General features: G+C 37.4%; 2 protein-coding genes across 2 annotated transcripts; one reads left to right on the top strand and one right to left on the bottom strand.

The window, feature by feature from the left end:
• Positions 1 to 480: 480 nt before the first annotated feature.
• Positions 481 to 11,667, top strand: elovl5 (ELOVL fatty acid elongase 5). The gene is made up of 8 exons (XM_079690300.1): positions 481 to 571; positions 3,830 to 3,894; positions 4,208 to 4,395; positions 7,148 to 7,225; positions 8,067 to 8,238; positions 8,802 to 8,926; positions 9,586 to 9,720; positions 10,011 to 11,667. The coding sequence occupies exons 2-8, from the start codon at positions 3,837 to 3,839 to the stop codon at positions 10,137 to 10,139; spliced, it is 885 nt and encodes a 294-aa protein (XP_079546426.1). The 5' UTR covers positions 481 to 571; positions 3,830 to 3,836; the 3' UTR covers positions 10,140 to 11,667.
• Positions 11,668 to 14,194: 2,527 nt separating this feature from the next.
• On the bottom strand, positions 14,195 to 19,856 carry fbxo9 (F-box protein 9). The gene is made up of 13 exons (XM_079686955.1): positions 19,698 to 19,856; positions 18,696 to 18,761; positions 17,755 to 17,886; positions 17,592 to 17,649; positions 17,126 to 17,225; positions 16,787 to 16,914; positions 16,574 to 16,688; positions 16,272 to 16,390; positions 15,532 to 15,622; positions 15,356 to 15,451; positions 15,149 to 15,242; positions 14,723 to 14,877; positions 14,195 to 14,636 (listed from the first exon to the last, which is right to left on the bottom strand). The coding sequence occupies exons 1-13, from the start codon at positions 19,698 to 19,700 to the stop codon at positions 14,528 to 14,530; spliced, it is 1,266 nt and encodes a 421-aa protein (XP_079543081.1). The 5' UTR covers positions 19,701 to 19,856; the 3' UTR covers positions 14,195 to 14,527.
• Positions 19,857 to 23,765: the final 3,909 nt, after the last annotated feature.

The following is a 23,765-nucleotide window of genomic DNA, read 5'->3' on the forward strand; positions in this document are numbered from 1 at the left end:
TAGCATTAAATGAAAAATACTCAGGTAAATACAAATATGTCATGTGTAGGCTATTAAAAAGAAATGTTACAAGTGACCCTTTGCAGCAGCCCTTTTACAGTACTCACATCCCTCGTTAATAATTGACAAGAAGCCTATTACTATTTACTTAAACAGCTTTAATGTCATTCTATCTTATCTGGCTCGGTGTGGCTGTAGCACACCGGGTCGCCTCCTGTCTGTGGCTCCGGGCTCCTGCACGCACCGGGCCAGGCTGCTCGGTTCTCCCCTGATTTTCCGCTGCCTGAGCGACAGGCGGCTCATTGTGCTCAGCCGGCCAGCCAAGGTTACCGCCTCTCTCTCTCTCTCTCTCTCTCTCTCTCTCTCTCTCTCTCTCTCTCTCTCTCTCTCTCTCTCTCTCTCTCTCTCTCTCTCTCTCTCTCTCTCTCTCTCTCTCTCTCTCTCTCTCTCTCTCTCTCTCTCTCTCTCTCTCTCTCGCCCCCCCGCCTCTGAAGGTAGGCTTTCCGCGGCACACAGCTGCCTCTCCACATCCACACTCTACATTTCGCAGCGACTGGGTGGTGACTTTATGGTGAGGCTTTCTAAAATAATAATATTATTTTTTTAAAGGAAAATAATTATGTTGCTGTTCAAGCGATGAGTTTGATTGATTCTGAAGCGGTGACCTCTATCCTGGATGCGATCGACAGGATGCGAGTGTTTTTTTAATTGATTCCTCTGTGGAAGTTATCAAATTAGAGCATGATGTAATGAGATAACTGCTGTCATGCATTTGCTAAACTGCATCATATTGCCAAAATACTACACTAAGACTCAAGCAGCCGAATGCTGCAGCATAATATATTGTTACATTATTATACTTTATGTATACTTTTTAGTAGTCAACTTCCTGCTGAAATCTTTTTAATGTTGCTTTTGTGGCTGTCTTAGGGCTGGCTTGCAATTTTGTTTCAGGAAACTTCTAGAGAGCCATTCAAATATATGCTATACTACAGTATAGGCTACACACTCAGGCACTGTAATTATATGTATTTATTTAGAGTTTGATGTCAAATGTATTTAGAAATAAACTGTGAAACTGTTTCTTATAAACTGGTAAATGAACTGGTGTTGTTTAATGTTTAGTGCATTTATAAACACAAACAGGTAAATCATCACCTGATGATGAATGTTAGAGTCCCGCTAATTGATTTGCTGACTTTTACATTGACTGTTGGATTAAATCAATATGAGCTGCAGTGATGAAAAAATTTGTTTTGACCAAAGTCCAGATGATGCATTAGTGTTTCTCTGATTGTTCAGACGTATTTTACATAGCTCCAGCATGTAGCTTGCACAGCCTGCTAACATGCTCCCTGTTGTGGATCAGCACGCTCTGATTAAGGCCTGGCAGATTATCATGTTTTGGTGCAGCCTAATGCATCTCTTATAATCAGAGCACGGATATTACTGTTCTGATTCTGACCAGACTTTGACCGTTTTTCGTATGCGATTTGTTGACTGGGCAGCAGTGCATTACATGGTTAAACTCTATATCTGGACATACAATTCTAATTTTAATTGGGACATATATTCCACAATGATTACAAGTCATTTGTTTCAGAAAATACCATGTAAAAGTATTGTTAATTTTTGAGCTATTGTGCAATTCAGATGATTAAAATATACAGCAAACAATTATTCTTCGGATGGGTTGAAGTAAATGTATTAAATGCATGTAAACAAAGTCACTGCTGTGCCCATTCAGTTATGTTAGTCATATTATAATATCATATTACTTTATGTAAAAGCCACAGATTGAATTGAGATGCTTAAGCAACATTTGATAGATGGACTCGCATTTCTGTCTGTGAAGTAGAAGGGCAGAAATTTGGTTAATATGTTTTTTATCTTCCCCTCATACAATCTGACTGAAGTCAAATGATTGTACCCAACTGCATTCAAAATCAGATTTGTTGATTTTAGATTTTGTTCAAGAGATACTGGAGGAACATACCAATGCAGAATTGCATATGGCCCTCGGTCACATAAGAGTCAATATATCTCATAACTACAGAATGTAGTCCATGTTTTCAAGCAGCAGACGCAGGTGTAGAAACTCTCCGGTGGTGCAGCAGACTGAGATGTTACTACTAAATTAAATGTGTAACTCGGAAAGAAGAATTTCTGTGGTTGTAAGGAGGCAACTGTGCAATGCCTGAAGTGAAAATGAAATGAAGTGTAAATACTTCTGGGATGATAATGAATTGCCTGATGGTTACAGGTTTACAGCGAGAAAATCAGCAGCAGGGATTGGTCCTGTCTTTGCTTGGCAGTGTAAATGATCCTTTCATAACTTTACATGAGATCTCTCTGTAGAGGTTGTTGTGCCAGTGTTGTAAGACTTTGTGTTTGTAATTTACAACACTGGTTTTACAATGTATGATTTCAAGTAGGGATGCAGGATATACATTTTTAAAGAGTCAGAAAGGCTATGATTTAGTGAGCAAAGGTGGATGAATTAATATGTAATCGCTTTGTCCTTACCAAATCTAACTGACATCACAGTTGGTTTCAAATAACAGTTCTGGCTTTTGAATTGTTAAAAAGTGTTCTAGTAATGTCCATCGAAAAACATTCATCTTGCAATGTTTTCTTCTTCGCAAATGTTAATGAAAATGTCCACTCCCTAATTTAAAGGAAGTGAGTTTCCTCTATTGTTTAAACATGAATCTTGAGAATCTTAAATCTTCTAACTCAGATCCTGCAGTTTAAAAAACACATTTGAACAGTTGACGAACAAATAATAACTTAAAACTTCTTTGAGTGAGAAATATTATCCAGCGGTGAACATCCAGCAGACATTCATACAGTCGGGTGAAGGGCTTATGCTTAATATCACAGGGGTCACCTGACTGTCACCTGCATGGTGGTGGAATCCGATACTACATTGTATATTACATATACTGATTATGGAAAAAGTACTCTTACAGAAAATACTATACCTTTTCTAAAACTGCACTAAGATTTAGACACGTTTTCTCAAATGTAGTAACACTGCCTGGGCTGGACGACATTGTGTGATTAATACACGGAAAACATTTGATTACCTTCAACAACTCGAAGAATCACTGTACAACATCCCTAAGTGTACATTGATGATGTAATTATCCCCACCTGGTTGCTGGCTTCTTGTTTTACAGAAGTGGCCTCCTTGTTCCGTTATTTGAAACCACAAGATGTGAAGAATTCGTTTTTGGGATATGGGACGTTATAGAGAGCGGGAGGCGGACAGACTGGTGCACAAACATTCATTTAACTGTCGCTCCTTTCAGGCTAAAAAATGCACTGGGGATTCACATTTGTTTCAGATTATGAGACAAAAGAAACATCTAGCAACCTATAACTTCAACTAGATTCCAAACCCATTGGTGGTATTCGATGCATCAAGGCGAAAAATCTGACTGCTTTAGTGCATTATTTTGTGGTATTAATAATCATAAATGAGAAAGAAAAAAACATGTATGTTAAACAACATTAGAATGGACATAACTCAAACTTTATATGCAGTGATATGTCAGAAAGCCTCATGGAATTGATACATGTTCAATTGTTAAAGCAAATAAATAGACATTTTCCAAGTCATTCTATAAAGCTGAAAAGGATTCCATATTCTGTTTATTTCCATTCATCGCTTGGATAATAAAAAGACTCCAAATAAATACTCGCGTTGGACTGTATGCGTGAATAGGCTAGTGTTTGTTAACACATCGCAATATCAATTTGAAATGATATCATACCATATTCATGCTGCTTTAAATCATTATTTTGCTTTTCATTTTGTTTTTAGGTGACAAATGGAGACCTTTAATCATAAACTGAACACTTACTTAGAGTCATGGATGGGTCCCAGAGGTAAGTCCTCTTTTGCCTTAATTTGACTTATTTTGCTGTTGTCTTGAATGTGTTGTCCACTAACATGTTGCATACGATATGTTTATCGCAAAATCTCAGCAAAGTTATACAGTTGAATGGAAAAAAAACTCTTGATCCCAGGCGTTCATTACATGCTGTTCAACTCTTTACCTTCTGGCTGGTAACCCTTCTAGGTTTTGAGCAAACATTCCACAGTGCACTGCTGCTGCTTTTCTTATTTGAGCTTCATCTGCTGTTGCCAATGAGGAACTTATCAAGGGTGAAAACTTGCCTCTCAATCTTCATATTTCAGATCAGCGGGTGCAAGGATGGCTGCTGCTCGACAACTACCCACCAACCTTTGCCCTCACAGTCATGTACCTCCTGATCGTGTGGATGGGGCCCAAGTACATGAAGCACAGGCAGCCGTACTCCAGCAGAGGCCTCCTGGTGCTCTACAATCTGGGCCTCACACTCTTGTCCTTCTACATGTTCTACGAGGTAAACATAGAGAGCGGCATAGAGAGATGTGCTGAAGTAGGCCGAAGCAATCACTGCAGTGTCACACAAGGGACATATTACGAAAACAAAGTGACCTAGATCTGAGCCTCACTCAAATTCTAGTGTGTGAATATTAACAGAAATATATGAATGTTTAATTAAATAAATACTTTGCTTCTTAGACAGAATTAAGACTTATAGGCTACCACTGAAATATGAAACAACAGACATGAGCTGGTTAGCTAAGCTTAGCATTAACTCTAGAGGTAGAGGAAATGTTACTAGCTTTAATTGTATTTAGTTCAAAAACAGTAAAAATAACTAGATGCGTTTGATGTGCCTTTAATTCTTTGCTTGACCGTTTTTTCAAGAGTGACATTAAATTAGACCATTACCAATCTCTGCTTTCTGGTAATGTTGAAGCTAACTTAGCTTACCTTAGCTTACCTTAGCGTAAACAATAAAAAATAAACCCACAATTTGCTACTTTTACACTTTGATGTTTTCATTGCTTCTTTGTGTTAAGCTTAACCGCTTCTGGCTACAGCTTGATGTGTAACGTACAGACATGCAAGTGTAAGTGTTTCTTGTAAAGAAAGTAGGCCAACATAGTTTTTCCAAAACTGTTCCTTTAAACATTAAGCTAAAGTCATGACACAGAAAAGAAAACTGCTAGCCTGGCTCTGTCCAAAGATAACAAAGTATTTATTCCAACACCTCTAAAGCTTTATAATATATCTTGCATACTCATGCTACCAAACAGTTGTTGTTCTTGCTCATGTAACTCTCAGCAAGAAACATGCATTCTCCCCTAAAATCTATGTCTATTTCTTTAACACTTGACTCTTCTTAGAATCAGGCCTGCTTCTCCTGGCGTCTCTCACTGAAAGCTACCATTAGAGATGATTCTTTCAGGGAGTGAGAGCGTCACAGCTGGATGCTGACAGGCTCATTGTTTCAAACGTCAAATCCGTCATATGCCATCGCAGACAACAGCACAGCCCTATTTTGTTTCCTGAAAAACTGCTTTTGCTAAACAGCTGATTAAATAACTGAAACTGATCCATGCACTGATGTAAACAAACATTGTTTATTTGGCAAGGTGGCAGTCTGGGCTGAATTTGCTGAATTAGTTTGAGCAATAGCCCAAACTTTACTTAACATAGTGATCATATCCTTCATGGTGTGTATCCATTAACAGCAGTAAGTCCGAACCAAAATAAGCCATTTGTTGACGTGTAAGTCTAAAGTATCTGTACTCTCCTTCACATCGTGCAGGCAGAACAAGCTTCTTGTCTTTCTGTCTGCATTACGTAAGGCCCCAGTGGACTTTTGGCTTTGTGATTCATTAAACCCTGTACTCTGCACAATGCCCCGGCCATGGGGCAAACTTTTGGCAGTCCAAAATCAATGCCACCTGATGTGAATCAAAGTACAGGGTCAAGTTTCCAGGGCACAGGGCTCTGCCACATAACGACTGAGATTAATTTTGTTTATTCAAAAGCTGACTCTTGCAACCGTAGGATTGTAGAAACAATGAAGGAGGTATGTCAACCAAGAGGGTGGCAAATGTCTGTGCACACATGATAAAATAAATCCCCCACCCATTATTTAGCTGGTTCTTAACTGGTGGCAGTTTCTTGGCTCTGAAGTTAGTTGGAGAAGCATTTTACGGCAGCAGACAAATACAGTGAATCCATTATTGATCCGGTGAATCAACATTAAGCATGGCATCTACTTGCATTTGTAATTTTTTTATTTAAAGGTCCCCTGTCATGCTTTTCCGGTTATTACCCGTCCCCTTGTGTGTTATGTAGCTTTTTATGCATGTAAACGGTCTGCAAAGTCACAAACCCTCAAAGTACACCCTGTAGCGAGTAAAACTCTAACACAGAAAAGACCTGCTGCCCCAGAACGCCTCGTTGGAGATTTCTCTTTTTCCATTGTTTTCTTCCCGGGTACAGTGACGTGCCCATACCCAACAAGCCGTTTAGGAGTGAATGCACATGCTATACAGAGATGCTGTATGACACACCTATGTGAGTTTGGAAAATTGCAAAATATAAATCTATTCTAGTAGCTTATACCTCAACAATGGAATTATGATCAGTAGAAATGGCCATGACATGGGACCTTTAAAGGGGCATCACACAGATTTTACAAATGCACAATAGTTTACTTTTCACAGTAAGTGCTACTCTATTAACGTATAAATGTATTTGGTGGCTTTTGTCAGGTCTGGATAAAAAACCCTAGAAAATATGTGTTTGAAACACAGGTGTAAAGCAGGTACAGGCAAACATTGTAGGTCACTGCACATGTATGCAACATTAGATTGTTATGAATTCATAGTTCAAATATAAATTCATGTATCTGCACTTCATCTAGTCTCTCTACCTGTGTGAAAAATGCTTTGATCAATAAATGATTAACGAATCAAATGCTTTGTGATAACATCATGTTGTAAATTGACCAGAGAACCAATCAACAACGTAAAATACTTATAAATAGCAGGGTGATCTAATGGTGTTTTTCCTTTTAATCTAATGTGATTGCGTCACCACAACCTGACACCAACAGATGTGGGACTAAATTATGTTATCACACCTTCTATCTGTTTATGCGTGTATTAGTTTAAGGGAAGGGAAAGACACTTATTAAACATTTTTTCACTTATATATTGCATTGCAGTGCTGTATGTGCTCAGGGATTTGGTAAAATATCTATTTATCATAATGGCTTTTTTCTCCAGCTTGTTACGGCCGTTTGGCATGGGGGCTACAACTTCTACTGCCAGGACACTCACAGTGCACAGGAAGTGGATAATAAGGTGAGTCCGATTAACACTGTCAAACATTTTTGATGTTTATTGCTACAGGTATGGTATGACACTTGTGCTTTTAAATGTGGGTTTTTATCTTACTAGTGTTTTGTATTGCTTTTACGTCATGTAGGAGTTTTTCAGTCGGTGGTTTCATTGTCTCGTGTTTTACATTTGTTTCATGTCCTGTCTGTTTTTATGTATTTATGCTATGTTTTTATACAGTTGTTGATGGACAGCACTTTGTTCAACTTTGTTGTTTTTAAATGTGCTATAGAAATAAAATGGATTGGATTGGATTGCTGCTAATTTCAATTGTTATCAGATCACATGCTTGACCTCATCTTTAAAACAAAGTCATTTATTTCCTGTTCTGTTTCTTGATATTATAAACAAAGCAGTACATGTATAAATAGCAGTTTTTCTAGGACAGCTGAAATATATTTAATATTAAGCACAATGTGTTTATATTCTTAGCTATGATTTCTTTGGGCGAGTACCTGTAAATCCCAGTGGATAAGCCGCAGAAACAGGGAGTCGATTTAATCCGACTCATGTCACCATGATGACTCTCTGCAGAGCTCTGAAGGTGAAAACAAGGTTCCAAGTTAAAAGTGCACGGCTTTGCAGTTCTGCTGTGATTGAAAAAAACGTGTTATGACTCTGTTACGGCCTCAGATAGTTTAATTACTTGATGATTCTACCTGACCTTTCAGGACCTTGGGGACAGGCGTCTGCTTATCACCTTGCATGGTTGGAACTTTAGAAGAACTTCTGCTTGTATTGTTTTCTTCAGGAATAATAAAGGATTTTCTAACCATTTCTTTGTTTTCACTGCGTCTTTTTTCAGATCATCAATGTCCTGTGGTGGTACTACTTCTCCAAGCTCATCGAGTTCATGGACACCTTTTTCTTTATTCTACGGAAGAATAACCACCAGATGACGTTCCTTCACATCTACCACCATGCTAGCATGCTGAATATCTGGTGGTTCGTAATGAACTGGGTACCCTGCGGCCATTGTGAGTGTTTTAACACAACTTTGCCCTCCAGTGACTCAAATCACTCTATAGTAACCACATGTACTGTTTGGACCCCAGGCAATCTAAATAATTCAAGTACTCCGATGTTAAACCCATTTGCCTTGAATACAGCCTGTTTTATCCACACAGCTTTAAAGTGAGACTTATTGACCTGAATGCTGCTGCTCTCTGCAACACACACATATTTGTAATGCTTCTCTATTAGATCTGTGTGTTAAACAGCAGTCTGCAAGGAGTTCTGGATCGTCCACTGAAAACCTCCTTATCAATGAGCCTTTTACTATTGATTTTAATTTAAAAAACAGTTCAGATCTAACATGTTTCATTATTCATCACACACTCACTGTATTATTTCTGTATTACTTTACTTTTAATGGCTTCTATTGATTTGACATGAACTTTGTAGTAATGGTTCCAAACAAAGCGACCTAATGAAAAGTAAGTTATTCCCCATATGATCATTGCACTCCTGAATAGTAACTGACACTTATTGCCTGCAGTAGATGAATGACGTCCTGTGTCTCTCCTCTGTGTCTCCGCAGCATACTTTGGTGCCTCCCTAAACAGCTTTGTCCACGTTGTGATGTATTCTTATTACGGTCTGTCAGCCATACCAGCCATGCGGCCGTACCTTTGGTGGAAGAAGTACATCACAAAGTTACAGCTGGTGGGTCCTCCTGTTGTTTCTTCAGTGAAATAACTTTGAATTGTTCACTTGAATTATCTTTTTTAAGTAAACAATACACATAAGGAAAGCTCAATTGCTTATGATGTAGTTACACATGAATAAACTCTTTATTACTGATGCATTAATGTGTATGTAGCCTTTTACTGTTGTAGATGGTCGAGTTTAAACTAGTTTTTATTATTTTATATATATTGTTGGACAGTTTAATATGCAAAACATTTAAACAAGTCAGACATTGCAGAAGAATGCTTCAGTATATTTAACATTTTAAGGAATTTGTTTAAATGTTAACCCAGCATAGAAAATAACAGGTGACTACAACTGCCGTATAAATGTGTTGGACTACAAAACAATATTTGACTTTGAAATGTAGTGAATTGAAGTTTATTTCCTTATTTTACATTTAAAAAATCATAAATGTAAAAACATGTGATAGTTGATTGATTCACTTTGCAACATGGAGCTGATGTTTCTCGTTGGATGTCAAAAGTGTCCATGGACTATTTTCTGCCGCACCCTCTTTCACTGTCCATTAAAATATATTTTAGGCTCCGGGTCAATATGTTTCTATAGGCTCTCTGTGTGTCACCTTCTCCTTTAATATGTGACGGCCTGTGTGTGTTGCGTTTCCTCCACAGATCCAGTTCTTTTTAACCATGTCCCAGACGATGTGTGCGGTCATATGGCCATGTGGCTTCCCCAAGGGATGGCTGTACTTCCAAATAAGTTACATGGTTGTGCTCATTGTCCTTTTCTCAAACTTCTACATACAGGTTGGTTTTCTGTTTTGAAACGATTATTAATGAGTTATATTTTCTTCTGAATAATAAACTATTGCAATGTTGGTTTATAAGCTTTTTCAGTTCTGTTGCTGATAGGAGGTTCTTTGGGTTTATTAACAAAGAGAACTATGATGGAACGTTTAATTTAAAACACACAAACTTACCATATAAACAATAATAGTATTTGTGTTCCTGTATACATTTTTTAGTGTGAGTAAACTGTTAACCTTATTACATTTTTATGATCTTTGTGTGTAACAACATGTTACCTCTCTTTCAAGACGTACAAGAAGCACAGTGGTTCTCTAAAGAAGGAGCATCAGAACGGCTCTCTTCTATCGACCAATGGACATGTAAATGGCACGCCATCTACGAAGAGCACTGAACAAAACAAACTGAGGGTGGATTGACATTTGAGAAACCGCCAACTAATTATCACTTTAGCGTGTTAGCTTATGCTGCTAGGAGGTATTTTCTTATCTAGAATAGTTTAGCACTCAGTCGAGATGAAATACGCCATAGCCATATATATCCACCGACTTTCCACTTGTTTGCACATGTTCCTACTCATGTTATTGAATTATTAAATGTATACAGAAGAGTATTGTAGTATGGTTGCACAATATTGCCTCCCCTACCCTAGAGGATATGTTCACTTGAAAGCAAAAAAAATCCCTTTCTTGCTACCAGCATTCAAACACACATTCATTTGCACACAAGAGGTCCAAAGATGAAGGCTGGAGAGTCTGTTGGTAGCTGAAGGTTTCATCACACTTGATGACGTCTCTGTTTCAGCAACCCTTAATGTGTGACTACAGCATTGTGTGTTTGCTTTATCTCACTATCTGTACTGTTGCATAATCCTAAATGATTCCCATTGTAACACCTAAATGCATTTTGATTGACTGGTTGTAACGGCATACTTTCCCTTGTATATGTGCAGAGCAGGTTCTCGAATTCCGAATATTTAGCCATTTAACTAAAGCATATCCAAAGCATAGTGTACATAGTGTGTTTGCTAAAGTTTGTATTTAAACTAGTTCAACACACAATGAGGACAGTTGTTGGGCTAAATGAGCACAATAACACTATATTTTCCTTATCTTTCCATATGTTATAAAATGATAACACTGGGCTCTAAAATCTACTGTAGCTTTATCCCGTAAATTCAATTAGAACATTTATTACATTTAATTGAATAAAGCAATGCCCATTAGGTCTACGGTGCAGCTATTCATTGGTAACTATTTAGAATAATTGTTTCGTTGTATAATGTATTGTTTTGAGTCTTTACATAAATAGGGTGCCTTCTGGACCAGTCGATTTGGTTTCCAATGTGATATTTTTCATCTTTTTAAAATGCTATTACCAGATTCATGTTGGTCCATTTCAGACTTCCAGTTCAAATCCTGTGCCTGACTATTTATGTCTCGTTTTTGAAAATATCATTCCTATTCCTATAGCAATTGACACATACGTAATGCAACACTGATGTTTATCCTATGTTAAAGGAAAGGGAGAGGTACTTTTTCTTATGATTTCTTTCTGAGAGTTAGATGAGATCAATATTCCCACTGTATAAGTTAAACTGCAACTGATAACCTTAGCCTAAAATAAAGACTGGAAACAGGGGATACAGCATTAACAAAAGAGTCAGGTACGCTGTTTTCACGTTTTCCAATCTTTATGCTAAGCTAGCCTGCTGTATGTAGCCTTGTACAGTATTGAGAGTACAGATGAAAGAATGGTATCAATCTTTCCATCTAGCCGTTGGCAAGAAAGTAAAACAAAATGTACAATTATTTCTTAAACAAATTCCAAAAACTGTTCCTCATTTTACAATTTTAACATGTTTTTAAAAAATGCAAAGAAAAAGTAATTACGTTAGAATTATTTGTTTAGTTTTTTGAGTGGATAAAGAAGGTTGTAATGATTTAACTATGATTTCCTATGTGTTCCTTTTGTTTATGTTATTTTATCTTCACCCAAACTATTGCCAGGGTAAACAAAGTAAATGCTGGTATTGAAAACAAAGGAACAATGTGCGCATTATAAACTGTGTAAATCTAAAGCCCTCGCTGTGGAGCACTGCTGCGGTGCTCTACCATGCTGAATCAATTTAATGAGTTTCTGTATGGCCTTAACCACTGAATGTGCATCACATGATGCTCAAATGTATAGGTGACCTAGATTCAGGTCTACTGCATCAGTAATTATTGTTAAATTCTGAATTAATGGCCACATTGTATCTGCTTCAGGAATTTGGTCAGGAAGATCTGGTTATAACAGACAACCTGTTTGTCATACATTAGCAATATCTAGATAATGTGGATACCTGGATAAGCATCAAATTACACCGTAGTTAATTAAGGCCAAAGAAGCATACACATAGGTATGTAATGACATAAAACATACATTTGATAGACTGTTAAAATAGATATATATATATTTTCTGAAATCGATGGGGTAAATGTTGGTTCACATGTTGTGACTCATGCTTTACTCAATGTAAAACATTAAAAACAAACTGAGATTGTAAACTCGTTTTCCTTTCTTTGAAGTGATGTAAATATTATTTAGAGTTTAGAGTTTACTGAGCCTTATTACCTATTTAATGTTGGTTTTTAAAAATGTAGTAAAGAGGATGAATGGTAATGTTAGTTTGTTGGTTGGTTCAGTGCTAATAAACAAATGTAGCATGCTAATATGCTAAACTAAGTTGGTGAACTTGGTCAATGTTATACCAGCTAATGAAGCATGTTAGCGTTGTCATTCAAAGCATGTTAGCATGCTAACATTAGCCTTTAGCTCAAAGCAGTGCATGACTAGATTAGAAGTCAGTCAAAAGTATCCAATATCAGCTAATTTAGAGAAGCTTTTGAATAACATTATCAACAAATATTGTACAGCATAATATTAAAGAATTGAAAGGTAGCCTACTCCAAAATGATAAACCATAACATATTTCGGTTGAATTTAACCTATGGTATGGTACTACTGTAGGCCTACGGAGCCCTAAAGGGACAGAGAAAAGGAAAAAAAGAGAGAGAGAAAAAAAAAGGTCGGGATAACGGGTTAGTGTCTCGTGCACACGAGAAAGTATCTTGTGAACAAAACAAAAAGTCGGGATAACGGTTTAAGAGACATAAAAAAAATGACAAAAAAAATAAAGTCAGGTAAACTCATTTACATAAAATTAAATGTTGCACTGGAAAAAATATGTCTTTGGGTTTTTAAATCAGATTATTTTCTTCTTTATTTGTAAAGTTGAGTTTTTACAATGGGAATAATACAGATATTATGGTTTCTTGTAGAAAGTGAAAAACTCAAGAGGACGATAGATGTTGTAAAGGTAATTTTTAGTATAAAACAAACTTCTAAAGCTTTAACAAATGTTTAACCTTTACTCCACTATGGCTATCACTCTCTTGATCCACCTCTGGACCATGCAGACTTGTCGCTCTGGTGTTTCACACACAGCTCACATTTTAATTAAGGACAGAGCGACAGTTTGTGAGCTGTGCATGTCTTCTGGCCAGCCACGATACAAACAGTGGGATGATAGTCTCAAAGTTATCCCTTGAAAGATGCACTATGATAAGAATGTGTCAGTTTACTCTTTTCTTTGTTAATGATGTATTGGACAAATTCTCTACATCAGCCTTTAAGTGTGAATTAACATAAAAATTCTAAAGCCAAGGTAAAAAAAGGCGACCAGTCGAGACTCCAGGAAGTAACTGCACCCGACCAAAAAATAGTCTGGTACATAAACCCATGTACTGTAAAACCACTTTGTCCTATTTTACTCTTAAACAGCTTAACCAGACGAGATGTAGAGTGGTATGTTTTAGTCGTGCTGGTAGGCATATTTTTGTTACATTTGGACCGACCCAGGCTCTCAGTAAGCTGCGTTGTGATAAGATTTTTATATAAAATAGAAGATTGACTTAAATCCCAAAACATTGTACATATGTCCAGAGTAGTAATACAATGCTGCATTGTATTGAAGTTGAGCTAAACAGAAATAAATTGTCTTGCCATTTTTATTGAGTTATTACTGGAGAGTTCCTTTGTTGAAAAATCAACTAAGGTCAGGCCAACCAGCCACAAATCATTTAGCATAATCCAATACAACTTTCACATTCATTATTTTATTCCCTCCGCAAATCCTTTTTGATCAATCTGTGTTTGGTTGTCAGAGAATGGAATACGTGGATAATGCCTCTCCTCAGCAAGACAAATGATGAACTGTAGAAGTCTGAAATCACATTTGCAATGCCTTTTCACTGAGGTTGTGTAATAGGATCTCAATTTTTTTTTCTATGATGTAACATTGTTCCTCTATTCCTATAGCTATATTGGATACATAAAGGCCTGGTTTTACACCACTACCGAGTGTCTGATATTTCAGTATTTTTAAGATTTACCCAATTTCCTTCAATGTAGTACTTGACAATACACGTAATTCTTTACATTTTCACCACTTTTTATTTGAGGGAGAAGGTGAACCATGAAACACAGTGTAAACATTCAATGCTTGGAACAGGTGGGAAAGGTAGCTAATTATTTTAGCTCTCAGCACATTATTATAGTTTCTGAAATCAGAAAATAAGTAGTATTCTATTTTGTAAACCATCAACAAAAAGTGATCTCATAAGTAACATGAATGTTCGATTATATAACATCATATTCAAGCTGCAGCACAAATTAACCAAGCTGAGGAGAATGCATTCTGTGATAATGGTAGAGGAACTTTTGCTGTTGTCTTGCTGGGATTGTATGCAGGTCTCCAGGCTGCTTAAAGAGGCTGAATGGAGAATGCAGTGTAGCTCTTCACACGTGCAAAGATGAAGGGCTGGTACATGCTGTCCAGGTCGAACGCAGTGATAATCGTTTCCCCACTCAGCCTAGAAAAAAAAGAAATAATGTCAATTTTGAAAGCAAACGGAGGATAAAACACATCTTAACTACTGTTACAACTTGTATCTCTTACTTGTAAGTGATGTGGCAGGAGTGATGGATCCACGACAGCTTACTGAGACTCTGACGCCCCCCAGAGGACAGATGCAGTCCAACGTGGAAGTTGTGTTCAACCTCCGGAGACTGGTTCCGCCTGCAGAACCGATTCTTCTGAAACTCGGTTGCTTTCTGTAAAAACAAATAACAGTTTACAAGCTGAGCCATGAACTGAGAGGTTAACTGTTTTCATTTATTTTTGGAAATGGTCAATTTACATTCATGTGTCTCAGTAATGTGTTACTTTGACTCTACTAATGAAGGAATGAGTGGTGCAACAGCTCATATTTGAATCTCAGTTTCTTTATCTGATCAGAGCTTTAAAGGATGTACAGTGAACACTGTCTTTTTCCTTCATATACATCCTTATGTTACCCCAAACACCTCCCCAGGTTATTCTCACCTCCTCCTTCTTCTTGCAGACAACAGCAAAGACTTTGGTTTGATTGTCCGTCTCCTGTGACAGACGGTAATGACCGTGCAGAACAGACTCCATTCTGTCAAATCAAACAAAACGTAAAAATTGTGAAAAGTACTGCCACTGAGTCTGTTAAATGACTATTTATTGAAATAGTTCTAGCTGAGTTAGCAGAAAAAGGGAAAGGTGTACCTGACGTTCTTAGTGCGCAGACGAGGAACAACGCTCAGAGGGTCGTCAGGGGAGGTCACCATGACTACGTGGCCATCAGAGAAGAAGCGCAGGTACCTGATATAACAATTTCAGCTTTTAGCCTGTATACTTATACAACGCACAATCAAAGATAATGTTTGAAGTCAACAATTTACCTGTAGTACTCAATGTGATGCCAAGCCCTGTAAAATCCATCCAGTGATGCCTCTCCTTGACGTATGTATGATGTCTTGCTGATGTAAACACCTGTGAAAGTCAAATGCATGGAAAGCTTAACATCAAGTAAATAGAAAAATATATAGAATTGGAGGATGAACCCTCTATATTTGTCACACATAGCACCATTTGGTCTCTGCTTTTAACCCATCTTAGTAATAAGAGCTATGTGCAGCTATTGTACAGGGAACAATGGGGATGGTGTCCGGTGCCTTGCTCAAGGGCAACACGGCACACATCCCCAAGTAGTAGTCCACACTCCATATTTAGGTCTGTTCGGGGACTTGAACCTGCGACCCTATGGCTCTCAGTCCAAACCCCTTCTGACTGAGCCACTGCCAGACAGTCATTTTGTATGATGTTAAATGTAGTGATAGTAGAAGAGTCATTGTTGTGGAGAATAATAAAACCCCAAGACCAGTTTCTTAGTTGCGCCGTTTACTACAAAGCCAAAAAACTGATCAGCAATTTCACACTACGTATTGTTAGGAGCATGCATGTCTCAAAATTGTTCAAAATATTGTCACAAAACAACTGTTGTTTTACTTATTTATTTATATATGTTATTATTTAAACTGTTATTTTATAGGGCTGACATGGGTTGAGAAATATAACATATCAGTAACGGTATCATACTGTAAACTAAGACACAGAATCCAAAATAAGTGCATTTGATTACCATCGAAACGCACACGAGGCCTTTGCAGAAACATCTCCCTCCAGGATTTGAAAGGTGCAATTTTAGTGCAGTTCCTTCCCCACACTCTTGAACACGCGGAGTGCCAAATCTCAGGGTCCCTGGAGAAAGAAAAAAAATAATAATAATAAGAGTAAACCTAAAACCCTGCATATATAACTGTCTTTTCATAATTACATCTCATGTGCATTCAAAATGTAAAGTCCCCAGTTGCCCGTTAAAACATCAGGAATGTTGAGAGGCAAATTGTCACACATCATATCTGTAATAACAGAGGGGCTTACCTTGCACAAATGTAAAACCCCCGGCAAACCAAGGAGAGCTGCTGCAGGGCTCGCATGTCCAGTTCGCTCGACACAACCCAACGGAAAATGTACATTAGGATTTCCCGGGGCAATTCTACAGTCAAATAAATCACGAGGCAAATGTGTTAAAATCTATAAGTCTATAATTGGTTTTAGACATGTCTACAATTTAAATGAAAATCAGTTTGGTACCTGAGATGTGCATCTGTGTGAAATCCAGCTGAGGAGTGCAGATCTTTGGAAGGGAACAGTCCAGATTAAGATCCTGCTCAAAATATGAGAGTAGATCCTCGATCTCACCATCAACACTGTCCTCCCTGCTGCAATTAAAAGAAAAGTACAGTTTGCATAATTGAAAAACAATGCAACAAGCACTTTTAGTGTAGCACAACAGCTCTTTGATAATGAAATGTATTCGAGGTTGATTCCCATACTTAAGTTGAAAAGTTTGAGCTAATAATACAAAATTACAGGATGTTTAAACATTGCAGATTTAGATTTAGTAATTTCCAAACATAAAAAGCTGCTTACTATTTCCCTCCAGCCTGGTCTACATCGGGGGGGCGGCTGTAGTTGATTCTGAACTCAATGTCAGGCACCAGCTGCATAGCCATGCGGTAGAACTTGATAGCTGCAAGTAAAGAAAGACATCGAAAGTTACAACAACATCAAAATGTAAAGACATCAATTTAAAAAATGTCATAAATAAAATATAAAACTATTTGTGTGGATTAAACAAACTCAAACTGTTAAAGGTAGTAGTTATTACATATGAACTGTTCAAAGCCTTCCCTTGTTTCTTTTAAGATGATATTTGACGGTTATAACTGCATGTATTATCTAAATAAGATCTGCCTAGCACTTTCCACAAGTTTAAGTTAGTTTGTGAATTCATTGTGCCATTTTAGTTCCTGAATAATTGTTTTGTTATGGTGATACACCTTACATTTCACCCTTTCAAGGGTCATTCTGATCACCACACATCCCTTATACGTACCCACATAGACGGCTCCTTTCTGCTCTTCCTGAACAGCTCTCAGGAACAGCTCTGTGGCCTGAGGGGGGGAAACGTCAGTCATTCAGCAGCAGAGCACCTTCCAGTGAAAGCACTTTGTAAGACATCCAAGTACATGACTTGGAGAAATCCCAATAACACTTACTTTCTCCTCACGGGCGATATCTTGTGTCCTCTTCAGACCTTGCGCTCGCAGCTGTCGGCCACTCCATCCACCTGCTCCAGAGCTCGTTTTGAGTTCAGACATCCATTGAGCTCTGAAAGCAGTCAGCTCCGTCTACAATTCAATAACAAAGGTATTAAGTGGTATTAAGGCTAGACAAGGCAAGACAAGTTGATTTATAAAACACTTTTCAACACTAGGCAATTCAAAAGTGCTTTACAAAAGTGAAAGACGTTAAGAGCATAAAACACATTAGAAACATTGTACCTTGTACTCAAACTTACTATTCAAATTAATATAATAAAAAAAAGATTCAGGAACCATGTGAAAAAGTGTACAATTGGCTTTTACATGGCTGCTGTAATTAAAAAGTTAGATTTTCTCTCTTCAGTTAATTGAGAGAAAAAAAAATCAAAAATCACCTTCCGGATTCTTTATTTTTATTTCAAAAATAAAGGTTTATTTTACCACACAAAGGCTATTTATTGTAAAAGATTATGGAATAACATCTCTCTAACATCACAGCCACAATTGCCAGTACGAAATGATACACAAATATTACCTGTCAACCAGGAAATGCTTTCAACTAATGATGATTCCAAGCCCCATATGCATAGGACTATTGTCTTGGGCAAGGGAATCCCTATCTTTTTCAACTAGGGCAACTAGAACACAATAAACTTGGTCACAAAAAAAGAATGGTTTCTTGTTGTACTTAAATAATAATTACATGACTTTGCTCATACATTTTGGCTTACACATACAACTGTCGCATAGCCCATGCAAATCCCAACTGAAGAAAACCAAGGAGCTACTAGTTTTAGGAACAGTGTGACAAGTACAATCCCAACTTTAGAAGATATGTGTTTATGTGCCAATACAGCGTTTCTACTTTTCAGTTAAGCCAATAGAAGATTTCTCACCTGAATATTTGGATCATCTGAATCCTCGTCCTCGATCATGCTGCTTATATCAGTATTTTCTTCAGCCTGCACAAGAAAAAAAGGGAAATATTATTTAAAGTTCATCCCAGGAGCTACCAGGCTCTGGTGGTTGCAAATAACTTTTTTCCCAGATGACTTTAGTCCACCCAGCTGTTTTGCCTCGCCCTCTGATGTTTACCAGGCCTCTACAAATTAAAGGGATGGGCAAAATACAACGTTTGTCAACAAAACAAGAGTTTACGAATCAGTGCTTGTTTTTCAATCCTTGCTTTGGCATTGTACATGCTTAATCGTTACATTTAACTAACTTTTTAATTAAAAGTAGACCTTCTGGTTATACCCAGTTTATAAAGGAACAACATACATACTACGAACAGGATATTTTTGCTACTGTTACACAATTTGATTTTAATCTTTATAAAGACACATTTGATGTTTATTTATTTATCAAACATTGTTTATTGTTACCTTTTGTATATTTTTCTTGTAATGTTAGTCACTTTTTCTGCACAGTCGTACTTTTACAAACGTTGTCATTTATATCAAAAACACATGCAGTGTTAGTTGAGGGAAATAATGCAAAGACAAGAAAGCATGCATAATAATCAGCATGTGAAAAAAACTGCATCTGCAGTCGGAAACTTGTGCAAAGAACTTGAAGGCAACTGAAGGTAAACACATAATCTCATTAAAAACAACAGCACACACCCCCATGTTGGTTAATGCTAACGTTACCTAAGCAGACGATACACGAAATTAATCCAAGTGTCTCAATGCAATCTCATGCACGTTTATCGTTGATTTATGAAGTACTTTAAGTTCAAATCTGGTCAATAAAATGTTTAGTAACAAGTGAACCCCATTAGAGACACGTCGCAGCAACTTCTCCAGCAAGGTGACGTTAGCTACGTTAGCTGGCTAGCTGGCTAACACATTTCTTCCTGAATAATAACAACAACAGTTTAGAGCATGGTGACCCACCATGGCGGCTTATATAGTAGTTATCCTCTTTTCCCGTCACACGTTTTCAACAGTAGCGTTTACAGGTCACGGTCGGAGAAACGGATAACACAACGAACATATTTACGAGCTCGCAGGAACGCAGCCATTCTGCTGCGTGGCCCAGAGCTCAGTGACAGGAAGTCAGACAGTGTGGCGAAGTTAGGAAAGAGGAGCAGGCAGGTTGACCTGCTGCAGCCATGTATGAAGGACGAAACGTGTTTTATTCATCAAGGAATGAATACATGAACAATGGTGTAATAAACATCAACAAATAATCGGAATTATACATAAAGTTGCACATTTCTGCTCCACGCTACCGCTTTATGAATTAGCATAACTCCCCACATATAGTATAGTATTGTCATATTTTATTATATTTTACTGCAACCAGTTTCACCACATAATTATCTTTTGTGTAAATATTGTGTTTATTTTTCATTTATTACAATAGTCTTAAAATAGTTTTTTTAAATAGTACTATTTTTTTATTTTGCTAAGTATTCTTCTTTCTGTGCTTCTGTATGCACCTCTTATACCAAAGCAAATTCCTTGTAGGCCTATGTGTAAACTTACTAATAAAACAGATTCTGATTCTGATATTAAATAAATATAAATACCATTTTAAATAGTTGTATTGCTTCAGCTCTGAGAACATAGAAAACATACCACTAAATAAGATATTTAGAAACACACAGGCAATGCTTCTCAACACTCACATGTTACGTAAAATATATATGTAAAAGTTGGCCCTGAGGGTTGTGCAATTGATTGCCATTTGTTTTGTGTTTGTATGCGCAAACTGTGTATATTTAAATCAGTCACCAGAGATGGAAGAACTACTCAGATATTTTTACTTAAGTTAAAGTGGCAATACTACAGTGTAAAAATACTCAGAAGTAAAAGTCATGCATTTAAAATTGTACTTCAGTAAAAAAAATTGAATCAAAATATATTCCTTTTGCAGAATAGGCCATTTAAGCATAATATATTTCTATTAATTGTAGCTTAACCTATAATATATATAATAATGTATTAGTTGATACACATTTTGTATTAATACTCTAAATCTTCAAAGAAGTGTGTAACTAAATCTGTAAACAAAATGTAGTGGAGTAAAAGTATAAAAGTAGCATAATCTAAAAAAATACTAAAAAAGTACCTACATTTTTTCTAAAAGGTCAAATATTATGCAAAATACACTTGTTCATGTGTTTTATACATAAACACGTGTCCCTTCTTTGTAAAGAGATTCTGAAAGTTTCAGAAAAAAATATTTGCTCACTTTTTGTCCTGATCCATTTATATAAAAACCTGTCTGAAAATGAGCTGATCAGATTTTGCCCCCTATCACCATCACAAAAAATGTTTGTTATACCCCTGAAAAACAATCCTGGAACGCTCGCCAAAGCATCAGTTCTATAGGAACATTCTCAGATTTGTAATTCTGCAAAACCTTTATATAACCTGAAGGGACAATCCCTGAATGTTCCTATGAGTTTATATTTGTAATGCTGAAGAATATGTTCTTGTTAGTATCATAATAATGTTAAGTAGTGGTTTAAAAAGTAGGGCTGCATTAGCAGTATGGATTAATCCATTGTGGTTTCATCTGTTGTTTGGTCTGCAAAATGATATCACCAAAAGTTGCCATAAATTGCTATAAACAACTATAAAACAGACTGGAAGCAGCAACAGCTAAAATCGTAACAACCAGAAACAAGTTATTTTTTGTCATTGGGGCATGACAAAATATATTGGTTGCAAAGATTGTTGAAAAAATATTCTTTCTAATAATGTACTTAACCTAACCAGTTCTAACTAAAATACCTTAAATTATATACTAAACATGATGTGAAATGCATAGAATAACAACCCATAATGAAAGTAGCAATAACAACATTGTTGATTTCCCATTTCTGACCCAGAAGCATTTTAGTGGTCTAGTTGTAGTAATACAACATTCATGTGAGGTGTTAATCCATAAATCTGTATCTATATGTTCTGAGTTGACCAAATATGGATGAAGTGTCCACAAATAGACCTATGACACTGGCCAAGTGTTACTGTTTTCAAAATGTGTGACCAGTATCTCAATACTAACAGCATTTGATACATTTAACTTTTTTATATTCAATTAATGTTTAATATGAATACTTAATTGAAGAAAGCTATGCAATTACTACATTTGCAATGGGCTTCCTGGTCCCTGAATCTGATTGGTAACCAATGTCAGTGTTACACAGTTCTGCATCATATTTAACACTCAATAATCAAGGCCTACCTCAGTATGTAGCAGCTCAGGTGTAGTAGCTCCATATCACAGTGGCTGTTTACATTTGTGCTTTATACATTTATTTTCACTAAAGATCTGTATTCCCCCTATTTTGTTAACCATTTTAAACGTTGACCTTCAATTGCTATTATCTAAAGAACAGTCAGCTGTAATAAAGGAAAGTACAGCCTGTTTGACTTCACCTGAGTATGTGTCAAAATCTCTGGGATACAAACGCTTTTGAGAGAGTATTATCCAGTAGTAAAGCAGAATGTACCAGCAATGTAGCTAATTTAAAAGCAGACACGTTTTTTACATGCTGGTTTGGCTAGATTGTCCAACCAAGTTATGACTTTCCAAAGGCATCAACATTTTAACCGCACAGCCTCTACAAGATCCTATACAACAAGAAAAGTGAGTTTGTGTGTGTGTGTGTGCTGTCGTGTTAAGCGTAAAGTAATACAGACGGTTTAGAGCATGGTGGTTACTTTATTCAGGCTTGTACTCTCCATGTCATTTTGTAGTAGCATGACCAGTCGTGTCCACATCCGGTCTCATACATGCTGTTAGCTCTATCACAATAAAAGCATAATAGCTAACACCACATCTCCCTTTCAACAGAACAGACTGTCACATTTATATACTGTGACTCCGAAAATGCAAAATCAGGTAATAAACTGAAAACTCTGCAAGAACCTCAGAACATGTCATCACATTTCTTTCTGCACAATCACATAGCTATTTACTCAAAAATAGAACATTGCACTCTTAAGGCTTCTCATGAAAAATAGCAAAAACAACCACTGAGTCAGGCAATATCTTTGTGAGCGTAAGTGATCTAAACATCAAAACATAAAATTATTCAACATTCTTCCCTTTTCACATCGTCTTTTTTTTTTTCTCTTTTTTTTTTTGTTCACATTCATTTGTCACCCCCCCCCCATTTCACAAGTCCAGTCTGTGAGGTTTTACCACCACTCTGCCATACCTAGTGGTAGGGCCGTGTGTAGGTGTGTGCCCCTTGGGAGCCTGTGTTGGTGACTCAGGGCGTTCTGGAGAACCCAGTGTAGGCTCACCTGGTTGGGGTGGTGTGCTGGGTGTTGGAGTGTGAGGTGTGTGTGGTACAGTCTCTGGAAAGGGGACAAGATGGTGTCTGTTCCGCCTGATGGTGCCTGAAGGCCCGTCCACTATGTAGGAACGTGGAGCTGAGTGCGACGAAACCACTGTGCCTTGAGACTTTGTATCTGTAATCCACACTGGCTGACCTGGTGTGAGCTGACTTAGATCTCTCACACGGTGCCTTTAGTTGAAATTTGCAGTGTCCTTCACCCTCCTCTCCCTTTCTTTAGCTGCCACAACAGTGCTGTCTGGAAGCTCTGGGGCGAGTAGAGAGGGATGCTGGGGCACTGGAGTGCGCAGTCTCCTACCCATGAGGAGCTGGGCAGGACTGTAGCCATTAGCAAGTGGTGTAGCTCTATAAGCCAACAGAGCCAGATACGGATCCTTAGCTTTCTTTAGCAGCTGTTTCACAGTCTGAACGTGACGTTCCGCCTCCCCGTTACTCTGAGCAAACCTAGGGCTACTAGTGACATGGTTGAACCCGTAGGCTACTGCAAAATCCTTGAACTGTTGACTGGAGTACTGGGGGCCATTGTCACTAAAAAAATTCTCTGGGACCCCATGTCTAGAGAATATTGATTTGAGATGCACAATAACACCCTGAGATCGTGTGGGATTTGGCAATCTCTACATACATTAGCCGCATTCACACCGCA

Source organism: Notothenia rossii (assembly GCF_949606895.1).
Source record: "Notothenia rossii genome assembly, chromosome: 6".
Lineage (NCBI taxonomy): Eukaryota > Metazoa > Chordata > Actinopteri > Perciformes > Nototheniidae > Notothenia > Notothenia rossii.